We start from the raw sequence: 24,665 nt of genomic DNA, 5'->3' as shown, positions 1-24,665 counted from the left end.
TCCCCCCGCCTCAAACCTAGCCAGTCCAGGACCTCTCCCCTCACCATCTGCCCATGTGTGCTCTGCGTCTCCTGCTCTCTTTGTCTCCCTCTCCTGTCTCCTTCTACTCTCTCTCTATCTGCAGTGAGTGGCTCAGTTCAATTCTACTCCGTTGTTCTGCCTCAACCTTTTGCCTGTGTAATCTTCTCCAAAACTGCATGCTGATGTTAATCACATTTTGTTACATATCAGGCACAGATATTTCCCGCTACCTAATACAGAAGAGTATTAAGGACAGTGAAGGATATTCTTGTCAATATTAAGGACAACAGCGAATGTTATATAAAAACAATGTATTTTGTTGCTTTTTGTGTAGAAATCTACAGATTAAGGATTGTAGCCAAAGATGTGGTAAAGTAATACTTACTCCATAATCTCAGTTTCTTTTATAACCATCATTCATTCTTAAAAAGCCTGGTGTGATGATAAGTACACAGCACAGGCACCTGGCATACAACATAAATATTTAAGCAACATTCTAAGTAGGTATATCTACTCGCGCCTCTACAGGCGTGTCCCCAGAAATCCTTTGTATGATGTTGCTATGGATTTTGAAACGGTGCATTCACTATTTATTGGATAGTGTATTAAAAAGAAACATACAAATGGGAAAGTTATTAATGGTGTTGGCCGGCCATACTTTTTTTCCCCAGACTATAACATAATGAGACTGGGAGAGCCCATAAATAAGCTTCTTGCGAAGCCAGTTGTGCTTATTTGTTGCCCTACTGTTTTATGGCTAACCTCCTTCATTGGTTTCAACGTTACCATATCTGTGAGGTTTTAGTCGAGCAACTATTACTAATGCAATATTTGTTGGATTTAGCACCGTCATAATGTCGGCACAGGATGCTGTTAGGCTGCTTTTCAATTTGGCAGTGTGTCATAAATAGAAATACCAGTATTAAATCAAACCAGTTAAAGCTTGTTCAACGTTGTGACTATTGTCATACATTTTCATTATTTTCAGTTTAAAAGAGTCCCTTATGATGCATATAAACCATACATATACAATTGACTCTTCCGTAATGCATTGATTTGCGTTTGCTTTCACTGCTGTATACCTTTCTTCCTTGTCATGCGTATGTGGTTAGCTACATCTGATATACTGTATGAATATGTATGTGCCGCTCATTCTTATGATTCAATGTGTGTGATGCTTGTAGACTGCCGAATGTGATTGAATCATGCAATGAAGTGAGTTTTAGCCAGTTCAAGGACAGTGACGGACACAGATGGAATTTAATTTCTCAATGGCCTGTCAATCTTTTCTCAAGTATGTTGGAATGCAAACCAGTTCCAACTTTGTGTGAGTTTTAGTACTCATTACTGCCCTTTTTCCTACACTGTAAATATTATGCAAGGCCCTGAAGGGTCAAGCTGCATTTATTAAGGAGAAGAGATGTCGGGCCAATGGTGCTCTCCTAGGATAGAGATGCAGCCATGCAGCATACTGTACATGCAACAAGCTGGGAGTAATGCTATCTTTTTGCAGGTCGTGTATTTGCAGTAAAAACCTCTAACATCTGCCTCGCTGCCATTTCAACCAGCCCTTTATTTGGGAACAATTCATGAATGACAGCTGACCCATTAAAAAATAGTTTCATCTTTCGCCCCAAATCATTTCATTTATCTCTGTGGCAATGCAGATTGTCCACTGACTTGTAAAAGTCTGTATGCCTGCATGTGTTGTTTACCAGCTGCTTTGCCCTCTGATGCAACATGGGTTCAGTCAATATTCCTTTTTCCCGACTGTATGAGAATCCAGCTCAGCAGCCAGTAAAGCAGCCAGCCAGGAAGCCGACAGGCAGTCTTCAGGCGGCTCCTGTGGGGAAAGTGTGCTGCTTGTGTGCTCATAAACACTGCCACTCCGTCAAACTTCCATCTTCTTCAAAGGGCTTCAGAGTCATTATATATACACAGACGAAATAAATAGCTCAGCCCCAGAGAAATCTCGCACCCAACTACCTCATTTACTAGTTCACATAACTCACTCGTTATCTCTGTGATGAGGGATAATGCAAGTCTCTCACACCCGCTGTTTGCAAACGCAACTGTAGGTAAATATCTCTTGTCCTATTAAAACATTTTTGTAAAGGTTTTTAACAGTGTTCTTTTTCTCAGTTTACAGATCAGGTCAGATATATTTATCTGGCCATTCTGCAGCATCATATTTCAATTTCTCCACAGTGTTAGAATTTATTTTTCTGTGGCATCACAAATGATATATGCTGTGTATTATGATTCAAGCACCATATGCCCTACTTTGAATGAGGCTTTTTTTGCAGATTGGTTGATGCTCTGGGAGGTTAAAAGCACTCCCATCTGCATTGCATTAGCATTTTTTGCATTCATTTTCCCTCCTTGAAGAAACACTTGTATAGGTTTTCATTAGGTTTTTCCCTAGCCCCTGGTGTTCAGGAGCAGATGTTTTCCCAAGGTTCAGTTATATCAAGAATGTATTTAGGGTCCTCCAGACAGCAACACTTGGTTGCTGAGGGCTAACACTGAATCTAAAACACTTGATGTCTTTAGGGTGGGTATTCAAACCCTTGTAAAAGTAGGAATCCTGATTAAATGTTAAGTGCAGGCTTTTATAAAAAGTACTTTCCCCCCCAGTTTTACATTCAGATATGCAGCTACTGTAGAAGCAATTGAGGCACAGAATTTAACTTTGCCCTCAGCAAGAGGCCTTATCCAAACCAACTGCTTTAAATGTCTGCAACACATCCTTTGAATTCATTCAAGAGCCATGCCTGTCTGAGATATTAGTTATGACTTTCCATATACCAAAGGCCAATGAGTCAGTGCTGGTATAATTACAGCTGCGATGCATCTATTACTTTTTAATTAGTGACCTTGGGTGAGTTTCTTTAAACATTTACTTTAGCTTGCACTTTTATTTCTGTATAGTTCTCTCAAGAACAACCACCAGGAAGTAATTATGATAGCAATACATTTCTTAAAGTCAGTTTAATTGAATGTAACCGTTATATTCTCCACCATGGACATGCATTTACTCAACTGTACAACATGCGCCACAATTAGTATTTTAGTCACTTGCTTTTTTGAGTTTTCTAGCATGAGCTTCAAATGCACCATTCTCTTGCATACAACATCCATGGGAAATTATTAAAAACTGTAACATTTCTTGGAAAATCTGTTGTCACCCTGTAAAATAATTGATATGTTATCACATTTTTATTTGGCTGAGTGCAATCTGTCTGTGGTCCCTGCAACATCTGGCAGCTGAAATGAGGCTTCTGTTCAGAGTACACAGAGTATGATTGGGAAAAGCCAACAGACTACAAACTTCTGAGTTTTTGATTTTACTCAAACATATCCGAGTTACAGCAGCTATGAGTATTGCACTTCTGATACAAAACACGTATTTGGAATACATTATGGAAAGACGACTCAAAGAACGTTTGTTGACATATTTCTTTAAATATGACAGGAAAAATACATTGTACCAATAGTTTACAATAAAGCCAGTCATTTTGCACTTCTCCATCCAATTTAGCATCTTAGTCTTTCAGACTTCCATCTTAAATGTGTGCTTTGTTGGTTGAGGAGAAAAGCTATGTTGCTGCACTGCTACTGTAGGGTTTCAATTGCATGGTCACATCTTTAACCTACTGCATTTATCTTCCCTACGTGGATTCTTAAGGAGTCTGAAAACACTGGCAAACATGGATGCAATCTTAACCCCTACCCCATCTTATCATATTTAGATATTAATCCTTTAGAAAGGAAAGCTTGCAGTTCATGGATTCAGATTATAAAAAAAAAAAAAATGCAATTGTAAAAGGCAGATGCTTCCATTCAGTGTATGGAGGGGTCATGATTCAAATGATGTGAATGATATGCTACGGCATTTGCAGTGATGTGGGCTGAGGTGAGAAAAAGAGCCAGGCATCGAACCTCTTCTTTTATAATTTACAAATGTAATTCAGGCATTGTTAATGTTTACATCAGCGTTATTCCATGAGAGAAAAATGTTTGATTGTGACCCTTATTTATGATAGCCGGCTTTTCGCACCACCTTCCATTGCTTCTGTTTCAAACAGCCATTAACACTTTGACTTCCTGGTCAGACAACATTAATTAACTTGTGTTTCCGAGCATAAACCCATAGACGCAGTTTAACAGACGATGCTTTTATTACAACATCAAATATCCCTTATTTGTTTACTGATATTTCTGGTAAATAATTTTTGTATTTAATGTCACTTATCTTATTTCTTTAATTGTCTGGTTAGTGTTTAATAACTAAAGCGCAGTGTGCTTCTCCAGTGATCAACCTCCTTGGATGGTAAATGTCCATTCAAACACTAATGGTGTGAAGGTGGCAGAAACAGTTTTTGGTCACGGGGAGTTCTGAATAACATCCAGTGTAGTTGCACACAACATCAGTCCCAAGAATGTGACATTTTAATCTGACATCCTCTGCACTAAGCTTTAAAGGCTTGTTGTGGTGCTTTTAGATATTTAGATTGCCTTTGATGTGCTTTGTCACACTTTGTTGAACTCTAAAAATGTGATATTCTAAACAAATACATTGGAAATACAAAGGCTCTCAGTAACTCCCCTGGAGATTGTTGTTTGTTGTGCCATGGAGGGATGCATACATTCTCTGCAGCTTGCAGTTATTGTCAACTCCTTTTGTAATATTCATATTAACAACCCTTTGGTTTGCGACTCTCACAAAAACAACATTTAAATAAGCTGTCAATCATAGAATTCCATTTTTAAAACACTTGATGTCTTGACTCTGAGTTACTTGTGGAAGGAGTTATTGCAACTTCAAATAGAATAATTGCATGGGTCATACATAATACATAATAAAGCCATTACATTTGACTCTTTTTCAGACTGATTCATTTGCAGGGGCTTTTGTCCAAATATAACTTATCGCTTAGTGTAAAGTCAATCAAAAATTATAGCTACTTGGGGGGTTGGGGGAAGCTGTGTGTATATATTCAAAACAAAGAATACATATATTCTTTTTTTTGTATATTGTATTTGTGTTTAAAAATCTTTCACACTATAACAAATAAATCACACGTGCTCTGAGTTCCCGTTTCCACCTGCTTTCTTTATCCTTCAACACAGTTTATGGAAGTGTAAAACATATTTTTGTTCCCTGGCTTGCCAGTTGTTATAATTAGCCAGAAACAGATGGCGCATATCAAAAATAACAATTTAACTTGACTGCATGATCAGTGAGAAGCTGTAGGATGGAAGGACGTTTTTATTTCTATCAACAAGCCAACTCTGGATCTGATTAGGCTAATTGGTTATTGATCATTACTCACAAATGTTATTATGTGTCCTTTATCATAAAGCTGAGCCAAGTTTAATTTATGATGCCCTGATTATCATTTTGCGTGAATGGCTAAAAAACAACAACTTGTAACTAATAATATTCACAAGTGCAGTTGATACCATACATATGGTGAATGATGACCGCAGGGTCCTTCTACAAAAATCACCCTAGATCATTAGTGTGCAATCTGACAGACATCAACAGGTGTTAGTTGAGTAACATTAGCTTAGTTCAAGGCCAAACCTGCCTGTAGCGGCAATAACTCCCTATAGTTAGCCGCTGAGAGGCTAAAATGTGCTCTTTGCTGTGACGCGTTCCATGTAGGAGTCGGTAGTCATTTGTAGTCCATGGTGTTTAATAAAGACGAAAACAAACAATATACAACTCCAGACCAGATGGTCAAAGTATCAGAGCGCCATTCACCCTCTTCCTACATCATATCCTCCAAACCGGCATCAACAGGTGACTAAATACCAATAAACCACACCCACGTGACCATTGCCGGAAGTGATAAACAATAAGAATTAAACGTGATGCAAACAGAAATATAAGATAATACAAATAATAAGTACTGTAAGTAGGGTTGCAAAATTACGGGAATTTTCAAAGATGTAAACTTTCCTTGGGAATTAACGGGAATTTATGGGAATAAACTGGGAATTTTCTAAATTGAAGGTTTGCTCTTCATAGGGAACTTAAATATACTGTAGTTGGGGAAAGTATATTTTAGCATAATCTTGACTAAAACAAACAGATGCCATTCAAGTACACTTGAATATCCATGCCATAGCACATTGCTTACTGCATGGCTATTGAGACCACACAAAGGTTCACAACAGGCTCACAAATGTGAGAGTGGAAAAACTGGTTGGCATTCGGGCAAACCTAAGGCTCTCTGAGCCTGACACAGAGCCATCCTCAACAAGGCTGGACAGTGACACTGAAGAGGAAGACTCAGAGTGTGATGTTGATGAGGCCCAGGAAGAGCCCGTTGACTGAAAGGGTTTAGCAAAAATGCAGAGGATTGCTTGAAGGAAGATTTGCATGTTTAATGGGACTGTTTGGAGGGAGGACGGCTCTTTTCATTCAACATTTTGAATGGGACTTTGTGGGGATTTTTGGATGGAGGTGCATTTATGTTCATTTTTTAATGAGTGGGGTTGGGGCGGATGAGTAACATTTAACTCAACATTCCTGTTTTCGTTCTTCAATGAAACAAATAATTGTTCAATAAAATAAATAAAAAATCTGTTGAAATGTCATGTTTTTTAAGTTTAATTTTGCATCGAATATTTCCAAAATTCCCCAGCTTAACTTCCCATGGAAACTTTCCGCCCCTTTGCAACCCTAACTGTAAGGCAAAACAAGCATTTTGGCTGCTACACTGCCTTCAAACTGAATTGTCAACATATAAAGCTGAGACAAAAAGAAGCCGACAATGTTATCCTTGCCGATGCATTTTTTACCCGGGGAATTTTGAGTTTGTAATGGTGGTTAAACTGAAGAACAAAATGTACTGTAAGGTTGTAGTCAACCAGAAGAATATAGGATGGAAGAGTTCTCCAGTCCTGCTTTCACAGCTTACAGTAGATCTTGATCAAAATTCCTTTTCAATAGTTTGCAAAGGAATACCATGATCATAACTACTTTGACTCTGTGAGCGCATAAGTGCATATGATGGTGGTAGTCATTCCTTGGGAATTGCTTTCTATAGTAAAATGTATTACTATGCCAACTTCCAAAATATGTCTGCCAAGGGGTTCAGAAAAATATAAATTCAGTTTTGCACAAGTAATATTATTTGTCATTGTTTTGTTGCATGCAATTTTCTTTTAAGATCTATATTTTAACACGATTGTATTTATATATATATAAATATCAGTTATAAACCCAAGAGATCCATGTGAGCAGATTTAGATGTTTGTGCAAAAAGCCCGGGGACCTTCATTCAGTGTTCATGGTCAATTATGTTTCAGCCTAGGTCCTGAAGTAGGTATCAAACAATGCCTTCTTTTAAAAGTCGAATGTCTATTTCACATTCATTGCTTTGGATTTCTTTGTGACATGGATTTTTCACCGTTGAAGGATAGTCATTTCAGTTCGTCCCTCCCTACTATTAAGCAACAAGGCCCCTCAACAGTGTAAAGGAAAAGGATTATAGTTTGCTGCTGTAGCTTGTTCTTGCAATATGTTTGACTATTTTGCCTTGTCCTTCCTTGTGCATTGTGTGGATGTACTTGTTGTTTCTCAGCTCCATATTGTAGCTTCCAGCTAAAGATTTATATCATTAAGTGAACTCTCAATGTGAAGAGATGGCTAGGACGCCAATGCAGTACTTCACTGCTCCCAAGGCAGTGCAAGCATCTAAGTAGCAGTGGCATAAATGTCAGACTGTCATTCGCTAGCCAATAACAGTGATAAAGACTCTTAACACTAAAGTTGAGATGACTAACCATTATCAATACAACAGGGACAGCTTTTAGGTTGCCAAAACTATGACATTAAACCCAATTGCTTCGCTTACATTACTAGAGACACACTTTGGTACATATTTTATACAGCAACATATTGTTCTTAACAACTCTCTCTTATCTTTCCTTGTTGCAGAGCTAAGAAGCAACTCATGTGGAAACCCAGGGGTTCCACCCAAAGGAATACTGAATGGAACGCAGTTCAACGTAGGTGACAAGATCCGCTACCGCTGCGTCACCGGCTACGTCCTCGACGGACATTCACTCCTCACCTGTGTGACCAACACAGCCGGTGTGTCGGTGTGGGACTTCCCTGTGCCGATCTGCAGAGGTGAGGATCTTTTACCACTGAAAATGTGTGACTTATCATTTTAACTGCAGATGCTGCTACCAACTCTTTCTCCCAGATGTACAATATGACTGTAGGGTATCGTGGAGAATACATGATGTTATCTTCCAATTTGAGTGTTCCCCTAAGACATTTAAAATGAGGGGTTGATTGGTTTGTTTTGACCTCTTGTCGCATGAATTCCATGGCATGCATAAAGCTAATTGCTTTGACATGATTGACAGATTGATGTTGTGTGATTGGGGGACTACTCTGCGCCACAGATGTAGTATTGTATTATGATGGGATGGGAATATTAATCACGTTGAACAAGTTGATTAGAGCCTCAAAAGGTTAATTTAATATTTATACATTTAGAGCAAGTAGCTTAAATGCATCAATGCCGTTAGCAAAAGTTGAAAATCTATTACTTTTTTTTCAAAAGTTGGACTTGAGCTGAATCTAGAGGAGTACAGGAGTTTGGCACCTCTTCTTTGGAATATGTACCGGTTTTTCGGATTGATGTTTTTTTATTCAGTGAGCTGTTTGCTCCTTCTGCTTTATTGAGGTCCCAGTTACCTCTCATTTGGCACCGTATGGGTAAGAAAAACAGGCTGCATAAGCTACAAAGATATGTTTTAAAGGCACACTAAGTTTATTATTGCTATTTGGAAATGATGGGCAGTAAAACAAATGATAAATCTGGCGGTTAGTCCATTGTGTTTGCCCACCAACTGCAGAGCCATTGTCCAGGTGAGATACAACATCAGCAACTCATACTGTAGCTACAGCAGAGAAAGACTGAGGCCACAATTTGAAGGATTTTAAGTGGTAATGCCACATTATTCAGTCTTTCCTGGAACCTGTGAAAATGCAATATTTACTGTGTGCCTTTTCTCTTGCCTGGCAGGTCGAATATACTTAGACTGCTGATGCATGAATATGGCAAACTGCTATCGGAGGAGATGTTTAAATCATTACATTTTCCATCTTCCTCAGGACCTTAAAATACAACTGATTGTTTTGACTATTATAAGTGAATGTGGAGGACAAAAGAAATGATCGCATCATTATGTAGTGGGATCCACAGAAGACATTGCTCTCAGAGATGGAGCATTTTACAGGTCTGGCAGTTAAAAAAGGCTGTTGGTTTCAGGATTGCCCATTGTTTGGAAGATCCATTCTTCCTGTATAGTGTCCTACTGGACCGAAAGCCCATTTGTCTTACATCTTGTTTTCCCGAAAGCAAACGCTCAGTGATCTGAACGACCACTGCTTGGAAAATACAGACTCTGCCTGCAAACAAACACAGGCACATGGTTAATGATTTTGCAGATTGACACCATGAAACCTTCATAAATTATTATTTGTAATATATTTCTTCCTACTGGTGAAGGCAACCTTCCCTGCTGTGCCTCTTATTTATTTTTTTTGTATTTTTAAGTATTGAAATATTTAAAACAAGTTTCAATAGTGTGCATTGCTTGATGGATAATAGATGTTTTCCAGAGCTATTCAAAAATGCAGTTTTGCCCAGGGTTTGAACCCATTGAAGATGCTGTACTCGGGTTATTTGTCTCAGCAAAATCTTTTGCTCAACCACCAGGAGCAAAGAGTGAAGAAGCCTCTATAGCATACTGATGATTTTCTCTCTGACAGTTGGTATATTTATGACTGATTAGTGCTCTTCATAGCATGCTGTTTATCCCTAACTGTGCCTATGAGACCGTTTCTCACACTGTCGCAAATCATCTGGGAAGTATAAGATAAGATAAATATGTACTTAATTAATCCCAAATGTTGTAATATGTATGTGTAAAGGCATTGTGCTGGCAATAACCTCTTGCAGTTTGACAGTTGAACAGTAGGAAGGTCCAGGGGTAGAGAAAAATGCAGTGTGTATTTATCAGGAATAACACAATACAGTTTCTGAAAAGAGGTCTAAGTGGATTCAACCCACCAGGAAGGGATTTTATCGGGGTATTTTAGCCCGGTAAAACCTTGACAGTTATTATTTTAAATGACAGCCACCACTTCATACAGTGAAAAAAAAAAGGATTCTACTGACAGAGAGCCATTCTGATAAACTGATATAACATAATGGTCTTGTATTGTGTTTTCTAATGTCAATTGAAAAAGCCTTCTCCATCGCTTGAAACTGACCTTACTATGATTTACTGAAAAAAAGTCTGAGTGTATATTCAATTGCTTCTTTATTTAAGCAGATTGATGTAACAATTTTCTTTGAGATGAAAAGTGGAAAAATAACTGCGTGTCTTAATAAATTAGTATATATACAGTATATATATATTTGGTGCTAGTGGATTACTAGGCAAGAACATAAACAAAAAAGGGTCAGAGATCTCCCCCACCCATTTTAAAACTCAAATCCTAAGAGAGCCCAAAGCCAGCAGAGCAAATTTGCTCACGCCAACTTATCCTACAGTGCAAGCCACAGCAAAAAGAAAATGGCTGAGCATATGTTTAGAAAATGTCAAGCTCAGAGGAAACAAAAAGCTGCAGATGAACGATTTACCATCCATTTAAGCATAGCGTTAGCCTCTATAACCATGGGCCAGAAACATCATTCCTTTTTAGGCCTGGGCACTGCCTGAGCCACTTTCTCCTGCGACTAAAAACAGCCCAGCTCCTGTATGTGGGCAGATGGTCCTTTGATCTTATTTCCTCTGAGATCCTGCCGTTTCTGCTCATCACCAATTGTGTCACACTCAACACACAGCAACACAAATCCCTCCCCAATCCATCATCCAACCCCCCACTGTCTGCGTACACCTCAGTCTCTCAACCACTCACCTCTTTTGTTTATATCTCTCTTTCTCTTTTATCTTTCTCCAAGTTCTCTTCTCCATCCTCAACCTACTTCCAAAGTCCACCATGTTTATCAAATGTTTGTGTGAACAACTGACGGAAAGACTAAATGATGAAGAAATAAAAGACTTATTCAGTGATACCATTTTCCATTACAAATTCAGATTTTTATAGCAGGATAATGAAGAAGTAGAACCCAATTTGGACCAATTTAAACATCATTACTACACTTTGGTATGTAGGTATCAGTATGGATAAAGTGCTGCAATTTAGTATTTGTTTTCATTTATATTGCTCCTTGTGAACACAATACCATCATGTTTATAACACCACTATTGAACAAACTTAATTGATGGCTTGAAATGATTGTCAGGGTTATAGGTATCCCATAATAATATAGTTACTCTGTGAAGCCAAGTAAGGCCCGGTAGTATCCCATTTAAATTAGCCATAAATGTGTGTTTATTCTGTGACACTGTCTCTTTTAAAGAGAGCTTAAAAGCTTGACACAAAAACAGAGACAGAGCGGTAATTAGATATAAATGGAGGGGAGTTATAAGTATAGGGTTGAAGAGACTGAAAGATTGACATCAAAAGCAGACAGCGTCAGCCTCAAGCAGGAGGGCAGTGAGATGTTGAATTACTGGCTATTCTAATGGTGAGTTGCCACAGCCCCTCCCAGGAGCCCAATTCGATTCTTCCATCTAAATGGTCTCTGGACATTCATTAAACCAGGCAGCGAGACAGCAAACAGGGACAGCGTGGTAACATGACAATGAGGTTTATTGATACACTGTCATTATTACTGCTGGCACTGTCTAACAGAATAAGAGAATAAGGCCGATATTCCATATCTAGTTATTTGACTGGACTAAACAATCAGTTCTCTCTTCTATTCCTTTTTCAGCTCTCTGCTTCTCAAATTTTGAATTGCTATCGCAAGATTTTTTTTAAATCCAATTGGGTGCTAAATTGTCTACAGTTCATACTTATATTAAAATATCTCACTATGTTTTCCAAAGTATAGCAAGACATCTTTTAAATATCTGATAAAGAGCAGCAGTGTAACAGCATTTGCATTAAATAATTAGGTAACTAACATTTACTAAAAAATACAAATATTATTTGAGGATTGTTTTTCTTTTAAAATAATCTAATTATTTTGTGGATTTAAGTTATTACTAACTTAAATCATTTCTCTTTATTCATTTAAAATCTGAAATGACGAAGAAGTGCTCACTATATTAAAATAACCCTCAACAGCAATATGAATCGCATCTCTGCAGCTATTCCAGATCCCTTTACTACTCCTTAACCCTATAAATGTTTAACATGACTTGGAGCGGAGCAAATGAGAAATGTACTGTAGACATAGTCCCTGCCTAGCATTAACACAGGGATTATGACAAAGGAAAAACCTAAGGTAGTGTGGAAATTATACATGAGCTCCTTCCTTTCAATCCTTGGGGGTGAATATTTCTAAGTAGAAAGACAAGTGTTGTATATCTGATCAAAGTCAAGGGGAGAGAGGCTTAATCCCTGCTCAAGTAGCATTAGATTGCCGGTGCTGGGGATGTAAATGAGCTCAGCTAAAGCAGTCCTAATCCTCGCCACCTTCTTTATTTTTTTCTTAAACTGCCACCGTTTTTAAGAGACAGATCCTCCTCCTTCTTTAAATCCAGACATGCTCAAATGATTTGCTAAGAAACACATCGCTTCTTTTTTGTCACTAAACCTTGTTGGCACACTACAGTACCTTAAATGCTGCAATGCATCCCAATCAAACGCTGCACGTGAATATAAGGAACCTGTGAGCATTATCCAGTTCAAGCCGTTTAAAATGTTCTAGCTGCAAAGCATTTATTTAGCTTATGACAGCAGTTTGCCGGTTCATGATATACAGTACCATGCATGGATGCTTCTAAAATAAATGGCTACGAAACCTGTCAAGGTACAATTCATCAACCCCATTTTCCTGTGATATTTAATTGCCTACAACTGTAGACATATTAATGAGTTATAAGGACGTTTTTTATCACTAAAGGTGGTTGTGGAAATCTAACTAAATGCCATAGAGGAAGGTCTTGTAATCGGTAGTACATAAACCAAAGAAAGACTGGAAGCTTTATTGGTTTGACCAAAGCCTTGCTGCAAAGTTGCTTGTAGACAGTGGGTAGTCTACATACAGCACTACCTTTTGTACCTGTCACTCACATTTTGCTGCCACCAACTGAGTTGAATGATGTTTAGGGTCGATCAGAGAGCAAGTGTGTTATCATGGAAAACACTTCAAAGAAAACTAAAAAGGAGCTATTGTTCATGTGTTCTAGCTTCGTACTCTGGTGTTCAAAGAACTGAGGAACAAAAAGGGCTTTCATTTTTGTTTACGGCTTGCCTGAGCCTTTTCATTGTCTCTTTTTTTTATTATGATTATGTCAGTGGTATAGTTTGCCACAGTGGCAACGTTGTGTCCTCTGTGCCTTCAGTAAGAACGAGAACATAAACAGAGCTGGATGGCAGCCTTTGGTTTCTGCTGTCTGTATGCATGCTCCTCTCACGATTACTTAATTTACTCCTATCTACAGGACTGAGTCTTACTGTGTGTGGATAATTGATTGATTCATATAGAAGTTTCATTGCACAATGCTCCTAGACCTTGGTCTCTTTGCTCTTTTCAAATAATTGTATTGACCATTGCAAATTGAACTCTTAGCCCCTGTCCAGCCACCTCAGCCCTACTGCCCCTCCCTACTAACTGGGCTCTCTAATGGCGCGTTTCCACTGCAGCGGGTAGCTCGCTTTAAGCGTGCCGAGCCGTGCGGGGCACGTTTTTGGTTGCGTTTCCACTTGGCCTAGTTTTGGCCCGGGGCTACTTTTTCACCTTTTTTCGGGCCCGACTAAATCGTGGTTCTAGGGCCAGGAACAATCAGGCTGAGTCGGGCTGAGTATGCTAAACTAGAGAGAAAATCGCTGGCAAGGGGGCTACAACTACAACAAGATGAACATATTTGACCGTGATTTAATTGTAATACACGTTTCAAAATAATGCCGAAGTAACAACATACTGATACCGGTTAGTAAAAACCATGAATTAATGCTTTGACAAGTCTGCAGACAGACGGCAGGCGAAAAACCCTTTTTAAAATGCGTGTTTTCTAAATGGAGCTTGGCTAAGCTAACGTTATTTATGCTCCGACCGTCCACACTCACAACAACGCCAGGTTGTCCCCAACCGATGGAAAACCTCATTTCTGGTTCCTGTGCCCAAGAATAAGCATCCCAAAACAAACAGTGACTATAGACCAGTGGCTCTGACTTCGCACGTCATGAAGTCACTGGAGAGGCTCGTCCTGACGCACCTCCGGATAGTCGTTGAGACACTTGGACCCCCGCAGTTCGCCTATCAGCCCCATATTGGAGTGGAAGACACTATCATCTTCCTTCTGCACAGAGCCTATACACACCTGGAAGAGGCAGGCAGCACCAGTGCTTTCAACACTATTTGCCCTGCTCAGCAAAAAGCTTCTGGACATGCAGGTAGATGCTTCACTAGTGGCCTGGATCAACAACTACTTCACATGTCGCCCACAGTATGTCAGGCTACGGGCACCATAGTGTGCAGTGTCACCACAGGGGACGGTCCTGTCTCCCTTCCTGTTCACAATATACACCTCTGACTTCAGATCCCTATCACAGTCCTGTCACCTGCAGAAGTTTACAGACAACTCAACAGGCTGCATCAATAGGGATCAGGAGGCTGAGTACAGGAGTGTGGTGGACAGGTTTGTGGAGTGGTGTGGACTAAACCACCTGCAACTCAACGTCACAAAAACCAAGGAGTTGGTGGTGGATTTCAGGAAACGGAAGACCCCTCGACCCCAGTCACCATCAATGGAACAGAGGTAGAAATCGTGGAACACTACAAGTACCTGGGCGTCTATATAGACAATAAGTTGGACTTGACTAAAAACACAGACGCAGTGTACAAGAAAGGTCAGATTCGTTTGTATTTCCTAAGGAGACTCAGATCTTTCAATGTCTGCAGAACCATGCTGCGGATGTTCTATGACTCGGTGGTAGCAAGCGTCATATTGTACGCGGTAGTGTGCTGGGGCAGCAGGCTGAAGGCAACTGACGCCAATAGAGTCAATAAACTCATCAGGAAAGCTGGTTCGGTCCTGGGAGTAGAGCTTGAGCCTTTGCTAGAGGTGTCAGAGAGGAGGATGCTGAGGAAACTGCTCAGCATCCTGGACAATAACTCACCCCATGCATGCCACTCTGGAGGCCTATCAGAGCACCTTTAGCAGTAGACTGCGAGCACCGAGGAGCACCACAGGAGGTCTTTTCTTCCTGTGGCCATCAAACTTTATAACTCCTCCTCCTTCTGTAGGCAGGAAAATTAAACTATAACACCATGTGCAATATTAGGTTAATTTCATAATGTCATAATCTCATAACATCTGCAGTTTTAATATTTAACTTTATTTTATTTAGTACAATGAGAAATTACTTAGCTATTAGTTGTTTTTAGTATTTGATATTTAGTATTTTTACTAGAATGTGCAATATGAATATACGTTACTTTAAAACTTTGTATATTGAGCTATTGTATATTGCATACTTTTATTAAGATTTATCTGTATTGTAATTTTGGAGCAACCTGGCAAAAAGAATTTCCTTCGGGATTAATAAAGTTCTATCTAATCTAATCTTGTTTGGTTGAAAGGATTTTTCTATCATTCGTTTTCAGCTTTTAAAAATAATTCTGTTGCTTTAGTTTATACTGTGATTCATTTACCGGAATTGTTACCAGACATTGGAAAGTTTCAAAAGTAGTGCATGTGCAAAAGTGTTTTTGATAAATTATTACCTTATTTCCACACAGGGATTAATGCAATTAACTAAATGTCTTTCTCGAGACAAGATAATAGCTGAAATAATGAATAATATCTAGGTGTAGTGAATTTTGCCAGGTTCAACTTTTGCATATTTTATGTAGCACTGAATGAGAAATCAATTTCAAACCGGAGAGACGTGATGTAAGAATTACATATTTATTGTTTACACGTCATATGAATGAAATGATTGCCACGATAATACAACAGGAGAATGTAATGGTGTTTGGCGATTAGGCCCCGGTTTGCAGGATAATCATTCAGGAGGGAAAGAACCGCTCCGATGAAATCCCCAAAACCAGTGAAGTATGAAATACTGAGATGAACTGAGTTGCTTACCTTGTGGGGTGACTGTGGTGATCTGGGAATGAAAGATAATAGATTAACATATGTAAGCGGCATTGGGCCGGAATCACTGCCGGAGCTTACGGGTCATGCTGAGACTCTGACTGCCGAAATCAGTGCCGGTCTTATCTGAAAACGACCTGCGGGTTGCCTGCCTGGCTAGCAGGGCTTGACTACGCCACCCGAAGGTCGAACGGTTTTGTTTTGTAACTGACACCGAAGTGTACGGTGGCCCAACGTCCACGACACCGAAGTGTACGGTAGCCCGAAGCTACGACACCGAAGTGTACGGTGGCCCTCAGCCACGCCTGACTTTGCAGGATATATATATATATATTTTTCTTCTTTACTCTTTTTCTCTTTCTTTATTTTTTCTTTGTTTTGTAACTGACACCGAAGTGTACGGTGGCCCGAGTCCACGCCTGACTTCGCAGGATATATCTTTTTCTTTTCCTTCTTTACTCTTTCTTTATTTTGTAACTGACACCGAAGTGTACGGTGGCCCGGAGCCACGACACCGAAGTGTACGGTGGCCCGAGTCCACGCCTGACTTCGCAGGATATATATTTTTCTTTTCCTTCTTTACTCTTTTCCTCTTTGTTTTGTAACTGACACCGAAGTGTACGGTGGCCCGAGTCCACGCCTGACTTCGCAGGATATACATTTTACACTGACACATTTGAGCAAGGGCCTGGGATTTGGATACCTGCGTGCAGGAGATGAAGCCCGTTACAGGTAGGTGCAGCGTGAGACGAGACATTGTTCCCTGTGGGCGGGGGCCCGCGGATAGGACAGGAATGCAGTTTGAAATCCGATACCATGATGAGACATGTATATTACGTGTAGACGTGTTATGAACCACCACCAGTTATATGCATAGATACCATAGTTAGGGTCTGAGAGATCTTTGGGAGCCCGTACGGCGCTGATGTCCGGACGAATGAAGGTTGTGAAGGCGGAGGAGGACCACCGTCCTAGTTGTTGTAGGGATGAGGTAGAGAGACCTTGATTAGCAGCAGAGGTGGCTGCACCTATCCTGAAGGAATGTCCCGGGTATGATATAGGTGATAGGCCAGATTTAATGAGAACTTGCTTGAGGTAGAAATTGACGGGGCCATGACCCTGCGAACCACTCTCCCTGGAAGAAACCCCCAAAACCCACGGATGGGGCGGCATCCGTGAAGAACCTCATTGAGTCAGAGGAACACACGAGGTCATCGTAAAAGAAAGTAACTCCGTTCCAGTGGGCGAGCAGGAGGGACCAGAACCGAAGGTCTGAGCGGCAGCCTTCGTCTAAGAAAACGCAGTCATGGAGGTTGTCGACCGCTGATGCTGCGTCCAGGAGGCGAGAGATGAACGAGTGCCCCTGGGGGATGACGTGCATGGCGAAGTTGAGGTGTCCGAGAAGGGAGAGCAACTGTTGTTTTGTGATAACTTGTTGCTCGCAGTATGACTTGGTGATGTCCCAGATGCGCTGCAATTTGTCGGAGGGGATAGACGCCTTCATGTCTATGGAGTCGAGGATGATGCCTAAGAACTCTAAGCGTGTGTCGGGACTCGGGACCTAACGTTTTCTCTTTGGAGAGAGGGACACCTCACTCCTGAAGCAGTGTTTAAGCTTGGCCAGTGAGATCCCTGAGCTGTCCTGTGGCGGATCTATGAGGAGGAAGTCGTCCAGTAGGTGAAGGACGGAGGGGATTCTGACGATGTTCAGCAGGATCCAATAGAGCGCTTCCGAGAAGGAATTGAAGATGCAGGGGCTGCTTCTGCACCCGAAGGTCAGGCGAACGGCGAAGATAGAGTTTGGACTCCCACTTAATACCGAACAAATTCCACTGAGACGGATGAATGGGGATGATTTTGAAAGCATCGGTAATGTCCGCTTTGGAGAGCCGAGCTCCGTGCCCTGTGAACTTGATCATCTTTATTGCATTATCCACTGAGGCATGGTGAAGGGAGAACTGATCTGGAGGGATGATGCTATTGACGCTGCAGAATGGGCCGGAGCGGGGAGCGGACAGATCGAAAATCAGCCTTTTATTTACGTGTGGCTATTCCGATGGGATTTGAACGGAACACTGAGAAGGGGGAGGAGCTAAAAGGACCGATTATATATCCTTTGAGAAGTTCTTTCTCGATGAGCTGGGAAACTATGTTGGGTTCTTTAGCGGCTGACTGTAAGTTTCTTGCTACGAAAGTCACTGTGGGAGATGGGAGGACCCCTACCCTGAAGCCTTGGGAGAGCCCTGACAGGAGATAGTCAACAAACACGGAATCTGGGTGAGTAGATAGCGCAGCTGCTAGCTGAGGGATGTTAATGGGAGTGGAGGGGTGATATTCCAGAATGTTTTTTTTTTTAATGTTTCTGGCGCAGAGCCACTGTGACGGCCCGTCCACACGGTGGCGTGCGTTACAGCTTCCAAACGCTTCTGCCCATTCACTTTGAATGGGGTGACGTCACTTTTAGCCGAACTGTATTTTGGGAAACGACGTGGAGCGTTTGCTGGCGTTGCTCGCTTCAAAAAGTTGAGCAATGTTCAACTTTTGGTGCCTCGGCAGAAGCGTCAGCCAATGAAATCCCGTTTATGCAAATCTGCCAGTACAAGCGCTAGCCAATCAAACCGCGTGTATGCTGGGAGAGACTACGCAGGTAATTCCTCATATTCCAAACATTTGAGGGAAAATTCATTATAGCGGTAGTGAATCACCCGGTGCTGTATGATCAGTCTCTGTTCATCTACCGGGATACGAACCAGAGGAGCGAGGCATGGAGGGAGGTGGCAGAGACAGTGGGTGAAACTGGTAGGTTTTCGCCTGTTGGGGATTTTTTTTTTTCTTCCAGTTTACTTAGTTTTAACATTGCTATTGCTTTGTATGTCGGGGGCAAGAGATTCATGTGATTGGTTGTTGCTGCTGTGCGGGCCAGTAGCGTAGGCAGAAATGTACTTTAGGGTGGGCCTGTAAAAATATAGGGTGGGTCAGATTTTTCTTCTGCGCATCGGAAACTAACCACAATCCCGCCGGTACCGGTGGCAGATTACTTTTAGAATACTTCCTTTTCTTCTCTTTTTTTCTTCTTTTTCTCTTCTTTTTCTCTTTCTTCTTTTTTTTTTCTCTTTTCTTCTTTTCTCTTTAGAATACTTTCTTTTCCATAACAGATGGGTATGTTTTGGTGAACGGGAGACACGTATTTTACTGTTTTAATGGCTTATGAAGAGCACAAACACAACATTTTAGTGTCATTCTGGACAGCTCTCTCATCTGCACCGCACATAAAAAGAAAAACTCACCCAGACTGCATTCTTTGTACTGTCTTAAAACCTTTCCTTGGAATAGTTTATGCATTGTAAGGTGTCCTTGGGTGCTTTGAAAGGTGCCCCTAAATAGAATGCATTATCATTATTATTTATTACCTGAAACGATGTAATCACTTTGAACTTTTCCCAGTTACTTGCCCCATGCATTCGGCAGGAGCAGGCCATTCAGTTAGATTTGATCCCGTTATAAATGTCATCATTTCGACAATAAATAAATGCTACATAAACGTTATCTTCCACGTTTTATCTAAACATCTCCGTTTCTACCTTCCAATATATTTTGAAAGAGAACTCTCTCTCTCTCATCTGCGTGCGGGGCGGGGCCTCACGGACACGCTGCATCTCTCGCTCACAGATACGCTGCAGCGCTGTGCAGTGTGCACACGGTTCTGCCGGTAATGAATATTACATATTGTGAGGAAACTTTCCACCAATAATTCCAATAAGTATTCACTTCAGGTTTACGAAAGTAACTGCACTCAGATTACTCGTTTTTCAAATGTAACCCCAGCTGAATATACTGATTTTTTTTCTGATTACGTAACACCGTTCCATGTATTCCGTTACAACCCAACCCTGTGTAAGTGTGAGTGCAAACATTTTCGTCAAAACTAGTACCTGAGTGCAACGGAAGTTGAAGCTCCTGTGGCGGAGTCTTCCAGAGCCTGGAGACGAGCATCGATAGCTATCATGGAGCTAGCCAGGGTTTGCAGGGAGCCGGCCGCGCTACTCTCCATAAGGGGTGTGACACTCCCTGCCTGGCGAGCCTGAGAAGGGGTGGGTTTTGGAGGGGGACGGGATCCTGGAGGGCTCGACTTCCTGCCCTTTTTTACCTCCGCGGCTGCGGCCTCGTCCTCGCCCTGCTCTCTGGGGAGCTGACTGGGGAGCTACGCTGGAGACCTGGTCCGAGAGCTCTCGCAGCTGAGAGAGAGTGAGGCCTGGGGCTGTGGGAAAGCCCTGCTGCAGGAGCCGGGCAATTAGGAAGTCTGCCTCTGTTGATAAGCCGCTGTGGGGAGCCGAACCGGGATCGGAGACTTCCAGAGAAGGTTCGTGTTCCAAATTTTCCGAGTTGGACATCTTGAGCTAGTTGTTTCTTACGGTTTTTCTCACGAGAAGGAGTATTGTAGTACTACCATTGCGTGGGATCATCTGCAATGACAACTGACAGGGAGGAAGAGCAGGCATTTAAGGAATTTAGCATGTGCAGCGATTGGCTGCTGAGGGGTGATGCCCTCGTATTTGATGAGGGGGGAAGGGAGCCATAGAGTGACGTGTAAGTGACTCGTGTTAGGTCTTCCTTATTGAACTTGCGCTAAAGCTTTCATGTCTCAGTATTCTAGAGTGAGTTTAAAAAAAGTAGCAAATATTAGCAGTAAGAGCTAGAAGCTCAACCCCCAAGTTTCTGTATCAGTCCATCCAGTTTTGGTTATCATAAAGTGCATTTACTTTGTAGTCCTTGTAAAAATTCCATGATCCTTTAGTTTTTTTGTGGCTGCTTATAGTTTTCCACCCACCAGTTTTGTGTTGCCATGTCACCAGCTTTGAATAGCTTTAAATGATGGAGAATAACTAGGTAATAAAAGCAGAACAATTGAACAAATAGGACGTTTTTAGCTTAAAGATGCTTAAAAATGTAGTAGAATGAAGAATGTATGGGTGTTTGAACTTTAATACTGTTTGATAGAAACACTACTCATCAAATGTTTTATATCGTTTTTTAAGTAGTAAAACTCCATTTTGAATACACTAAATACTCAAAACATTATCATGACTTTTTGGATCTTCAAGCTAGTCTTTAGTTTCTAGAAAAGTACAGCTTGACTTTTTTCAAGTCATTTGTGGTCATTACTGAATTCTGGTGTTATGGGAGCGTAAGTATTGCGTGTAGGAGAGGGGTGAAATGAACTAGAGCAGAGGTTCTCAATTGTTTTTCAGCCAAGGACCCCTTACAAGATAGAGAATACACCAAGGACCCCCTCATTCTGATTTGTGATTTTGGGCTATATAAATAAAAATGTACTTGATTTGACTTGTATGTCCCTTGGAATAATCTGACGTAGCCTATTTTTTACACTTCTATAGTCTTAGTTATGTGAAAGAACAACACAAGAGAAATGTATTAGAAAGATATTGGATATTGGATATGTACCATCTCAACACAGAATACCCATAAAACAATCAATCAATTAGCTGCAAGTAACACTGTACCTAAAGAAAATATCAAAGGGAAATCAAGAGAAAAGTGATCATTTGAAGTGCATTTCAGAACACACACACACACACACACACACACACACACACACACACACACACACACACACACACACACACACACACACACACACACACACACACACACACACACACAGGAGTTGATCTGTCTCTGCCCCTGCCCCCGCCTCGACGTAAGCGTGATGTATGTGGTGCTTTTGCGCTGGCCGGACAATTTTTTGAGGCTGCTCCGCTGCGGTGTGAACAGGAAAACCCGGTGCTTTTCAAGCTCCAGCTCCGAACCATGTGCCAGTGTGTCCATGGTTTTGAGTCTGTCTGTGTGTTGAGCGCAGCGCCGTCTGCTTTTTGCAGTACAGTAACTAAAGTAAGTTAGGACTAAGCATACCGGTAGTTTTCTGTGGACCTGTCTGTTTTTCATTTACTTCATTTGTAGCCGTAACCGGTCGTTTTAAAAATCTGTCCATCTTCGTAGTATGTTAGCCGTGTTATATATCTATGATGCTTGCAGCGGCGCTCTTTGACTGACGTAACAGTTATTGTTGTTTCCACGGTAACACGCTTGATTTTTAAATGTATCTATTTGTTAGATTTGAACGTAATCTATGAAATATTTTAGATTAAAAAAAAAAGAAAAGATTATTTGTTGAAAAAATCATGATAATTTAAATTAATGAATCTGAAAACTTTTCACGGACCCTCTGGCAGAGTGCCACGGACCCCCGGGGGGTCGCGGACCCCACTTTGAGAACCACTGAACTAGAGGGTCCTAGGAAAGGGACATTTGCTACCATTCGGTCGAGTCACTAATACGATGAGGGTGGGTTTTGGCTGCAGAGATGTTTCTTTGATTGTCTTTAGGCTTACCTGTTGACATTTCTTCTTTCTATCCCATCCCTGTTATTTCTCCTGTTTGTCTTTGTCTCTTTCAAAATTCCAGTCTATCTCTCGTTTATTTCCTATCCTTTAACCTTTTTTACTCACTCACCTCTCACCTCTCACCTATCCCCTGCATCTTTCTATTCCACCTTTTTGTCTCCTCTCTTCTCCTACTCTCTGCATCCTCATTATCTAATGCGTTTCCTCCACTCCTTTATTGCTTTCTTTGCCTTGAATGACACAAGGACACTTTACGCTACCCCACTGTCTGTCATCAGGGTTAAAAAGTGATATGGTACCTTTGGTTTGACTTGAATAGACACTTGAAAGTTACATTTGAGTAGGGTTGAGAACCGAAACTCGGTTCCAGATGAGAACCGATAAGAAAATGCCGGGTACCGGGTACCCATACAAAATACACAATTTCGGTTCTGCTTAACGGTTCCTAAACGCGGTAGACCCTGTATTCCAGCGGGTCCGTCTGTACCGCGGTGCTGCGGTGACCCGGTGGAATACAGGGCGGACCTGGAGAATCACAGAACGGCCGGTCGTCAGCGGGCCGTTGACGGCCGGCTCGGTACGCTGACGGCCGGCACCGCCCTTCATTTTTTTAAACGGCATCATATAAATTGCGCTGACAGGCGACAGAGGTCCACAGTTGCCCCGCAGCGATGCTCCCCCGCCTTCCCGTAGACATTTCACGAGCTCAGTCACTTCATAACACCAAAGATAGGTCGCGGTAAACACTCTGAAGTGAGGCTCCACTACACTAAAAAAGAAAAAGAAAAGGCAAAGTGTAATGCCTGTTAATAGCTTGCCACAGGCATAGCTCAGTTCAAATAAAGCACAGCTATTGTGCAATACATTTGTATTGCATGTATATTTTTTAGTAACAATTTCAGTTAAAGCTTTTAAGAATAAATATAGTTTTGTTATCTAAACGTTTGACCTCTTTATTTTACAATTTTGGAATCGAAACGGGGAATCGATAAGCAGAACCGGAATCGAAATCGGAATCGATAAATTTCAAACGATACCCATCCCTACATTTGAGCCTTTCTGAATTTAATCAACACATCTCTTTGACACTCTATGCTATCTTAAATGCTTTAAGGATACACAATCTATCACTGACACTTGCTTCTCTTGTTACTAGGCTGTAGGCATTCAACAAATACAATCCTGCCCTTGGTGTAGTCTTCAAACCAGTCGGCCCTTGATCTAAATCATATGTGTGTTCAGCCATTGATGTCTCACACAGTATCAATGACATCTCTGCTCCTTCTATGAAGACTTTGATCAGATGCTACGCTTCAGCTAATGTGTCAAAGGACATAGATCAAGCTAACTAGCAGCTCCTGCTCTCCCATCTTCACCTCTTTTTTCTTAATCTTCTTTTGAATTTCATACACCAGCTTCCTTGTTCCTTGACCAATCATGTAATGCAGCATGCAGGAAAGTTCCAAGGCTGGCAGCTCTGACAGCCCTGAGTGGAGCGCTGAGCCATCAAAGGTTTCAGCTGGCCCAGCTGAGTGTCACATATTAGTCTTAAATGATGTGAAAACTGTGAAAGCCCTGCCATCATTAGAATTCTTAAGGGAGAAAAAACGGATACAGGGGTAGAGTGGAGGATGGTGACTAATAGTAGGAAGATCTAAGAGGGCTCGGAGGGGAGGGAGATATAAGAAAGGGTGGGGGAGAAAGGGGGGAAAAGGGATCTGGAGGGAAATAGAGCAAGCCACTGTTATGGTTGAGTGCATTAACATTCAACTGACGTGCCATGCTTCCCACATTGGAGGAAAAAAATATACAATTTCACAACACAAGCCCTGTTTATCATCATTTGTTTGTTTCCTTACACTTTAGGGGGCTTGGAGGACATAATGAGGAATTACTGACTCTTGGATAAAGGGAGGAGACAAGATCAGGGAAAAGAGAGGAAAGAGCACAAAATGACAGTAACATAATTACAGTAACTGTAGATACTGGACTTGACAACATGCG

At 41.2% G+C, this 24,665-nt stretch overlaps 1 protein-coding gene across 3 annotated transcripts in view; it reads left to right on the top strand.

Annotated features, from left to right (window-relative positions):
- LOC117537447 (CUB and sushi domain-containing protein 3-like) overlaps positions 1-24,665 on the top strand; it is a 268,893-nt gene that overhangs the window by 56,414 nt on the left and 187,814 nt on the right. For all 3 annotated transcript variants that reach the window (XM_034202669.1, XM_034202670.1, XM_034202668.1), the window contains exon 4: positions 7,976-8,170. In XM_034202669.1, the coding sequence (XP_034058560.1) occupies positions 7,976-8,170 (195 nt within the window). The remainder of the gene's footprint in view (positions 1-7,975; positions 8,171-24,665) is intronic.

The sequence above is a fragment of the Gymnodraco acuticeps genome, unplaced genomic scaffold (genome assembly GCF_902827175.1).
Source record: "Gymnodraco acuticeps unplaced genomic scaffold, fGymAcu1.1, whole genome shotgun sequence".
NCBI lineage: Eukaryota > Metazoa > Chordata > Actinopteri > Perciformes > Bathydraconidae > Gymnodraco > Gymnodraco acuticeps.
The sequence above is the reverse complement of the archived record's forward strand: the minus strand, read 5'-3'. Positions and strand labels throughout refer to the sequence as shown.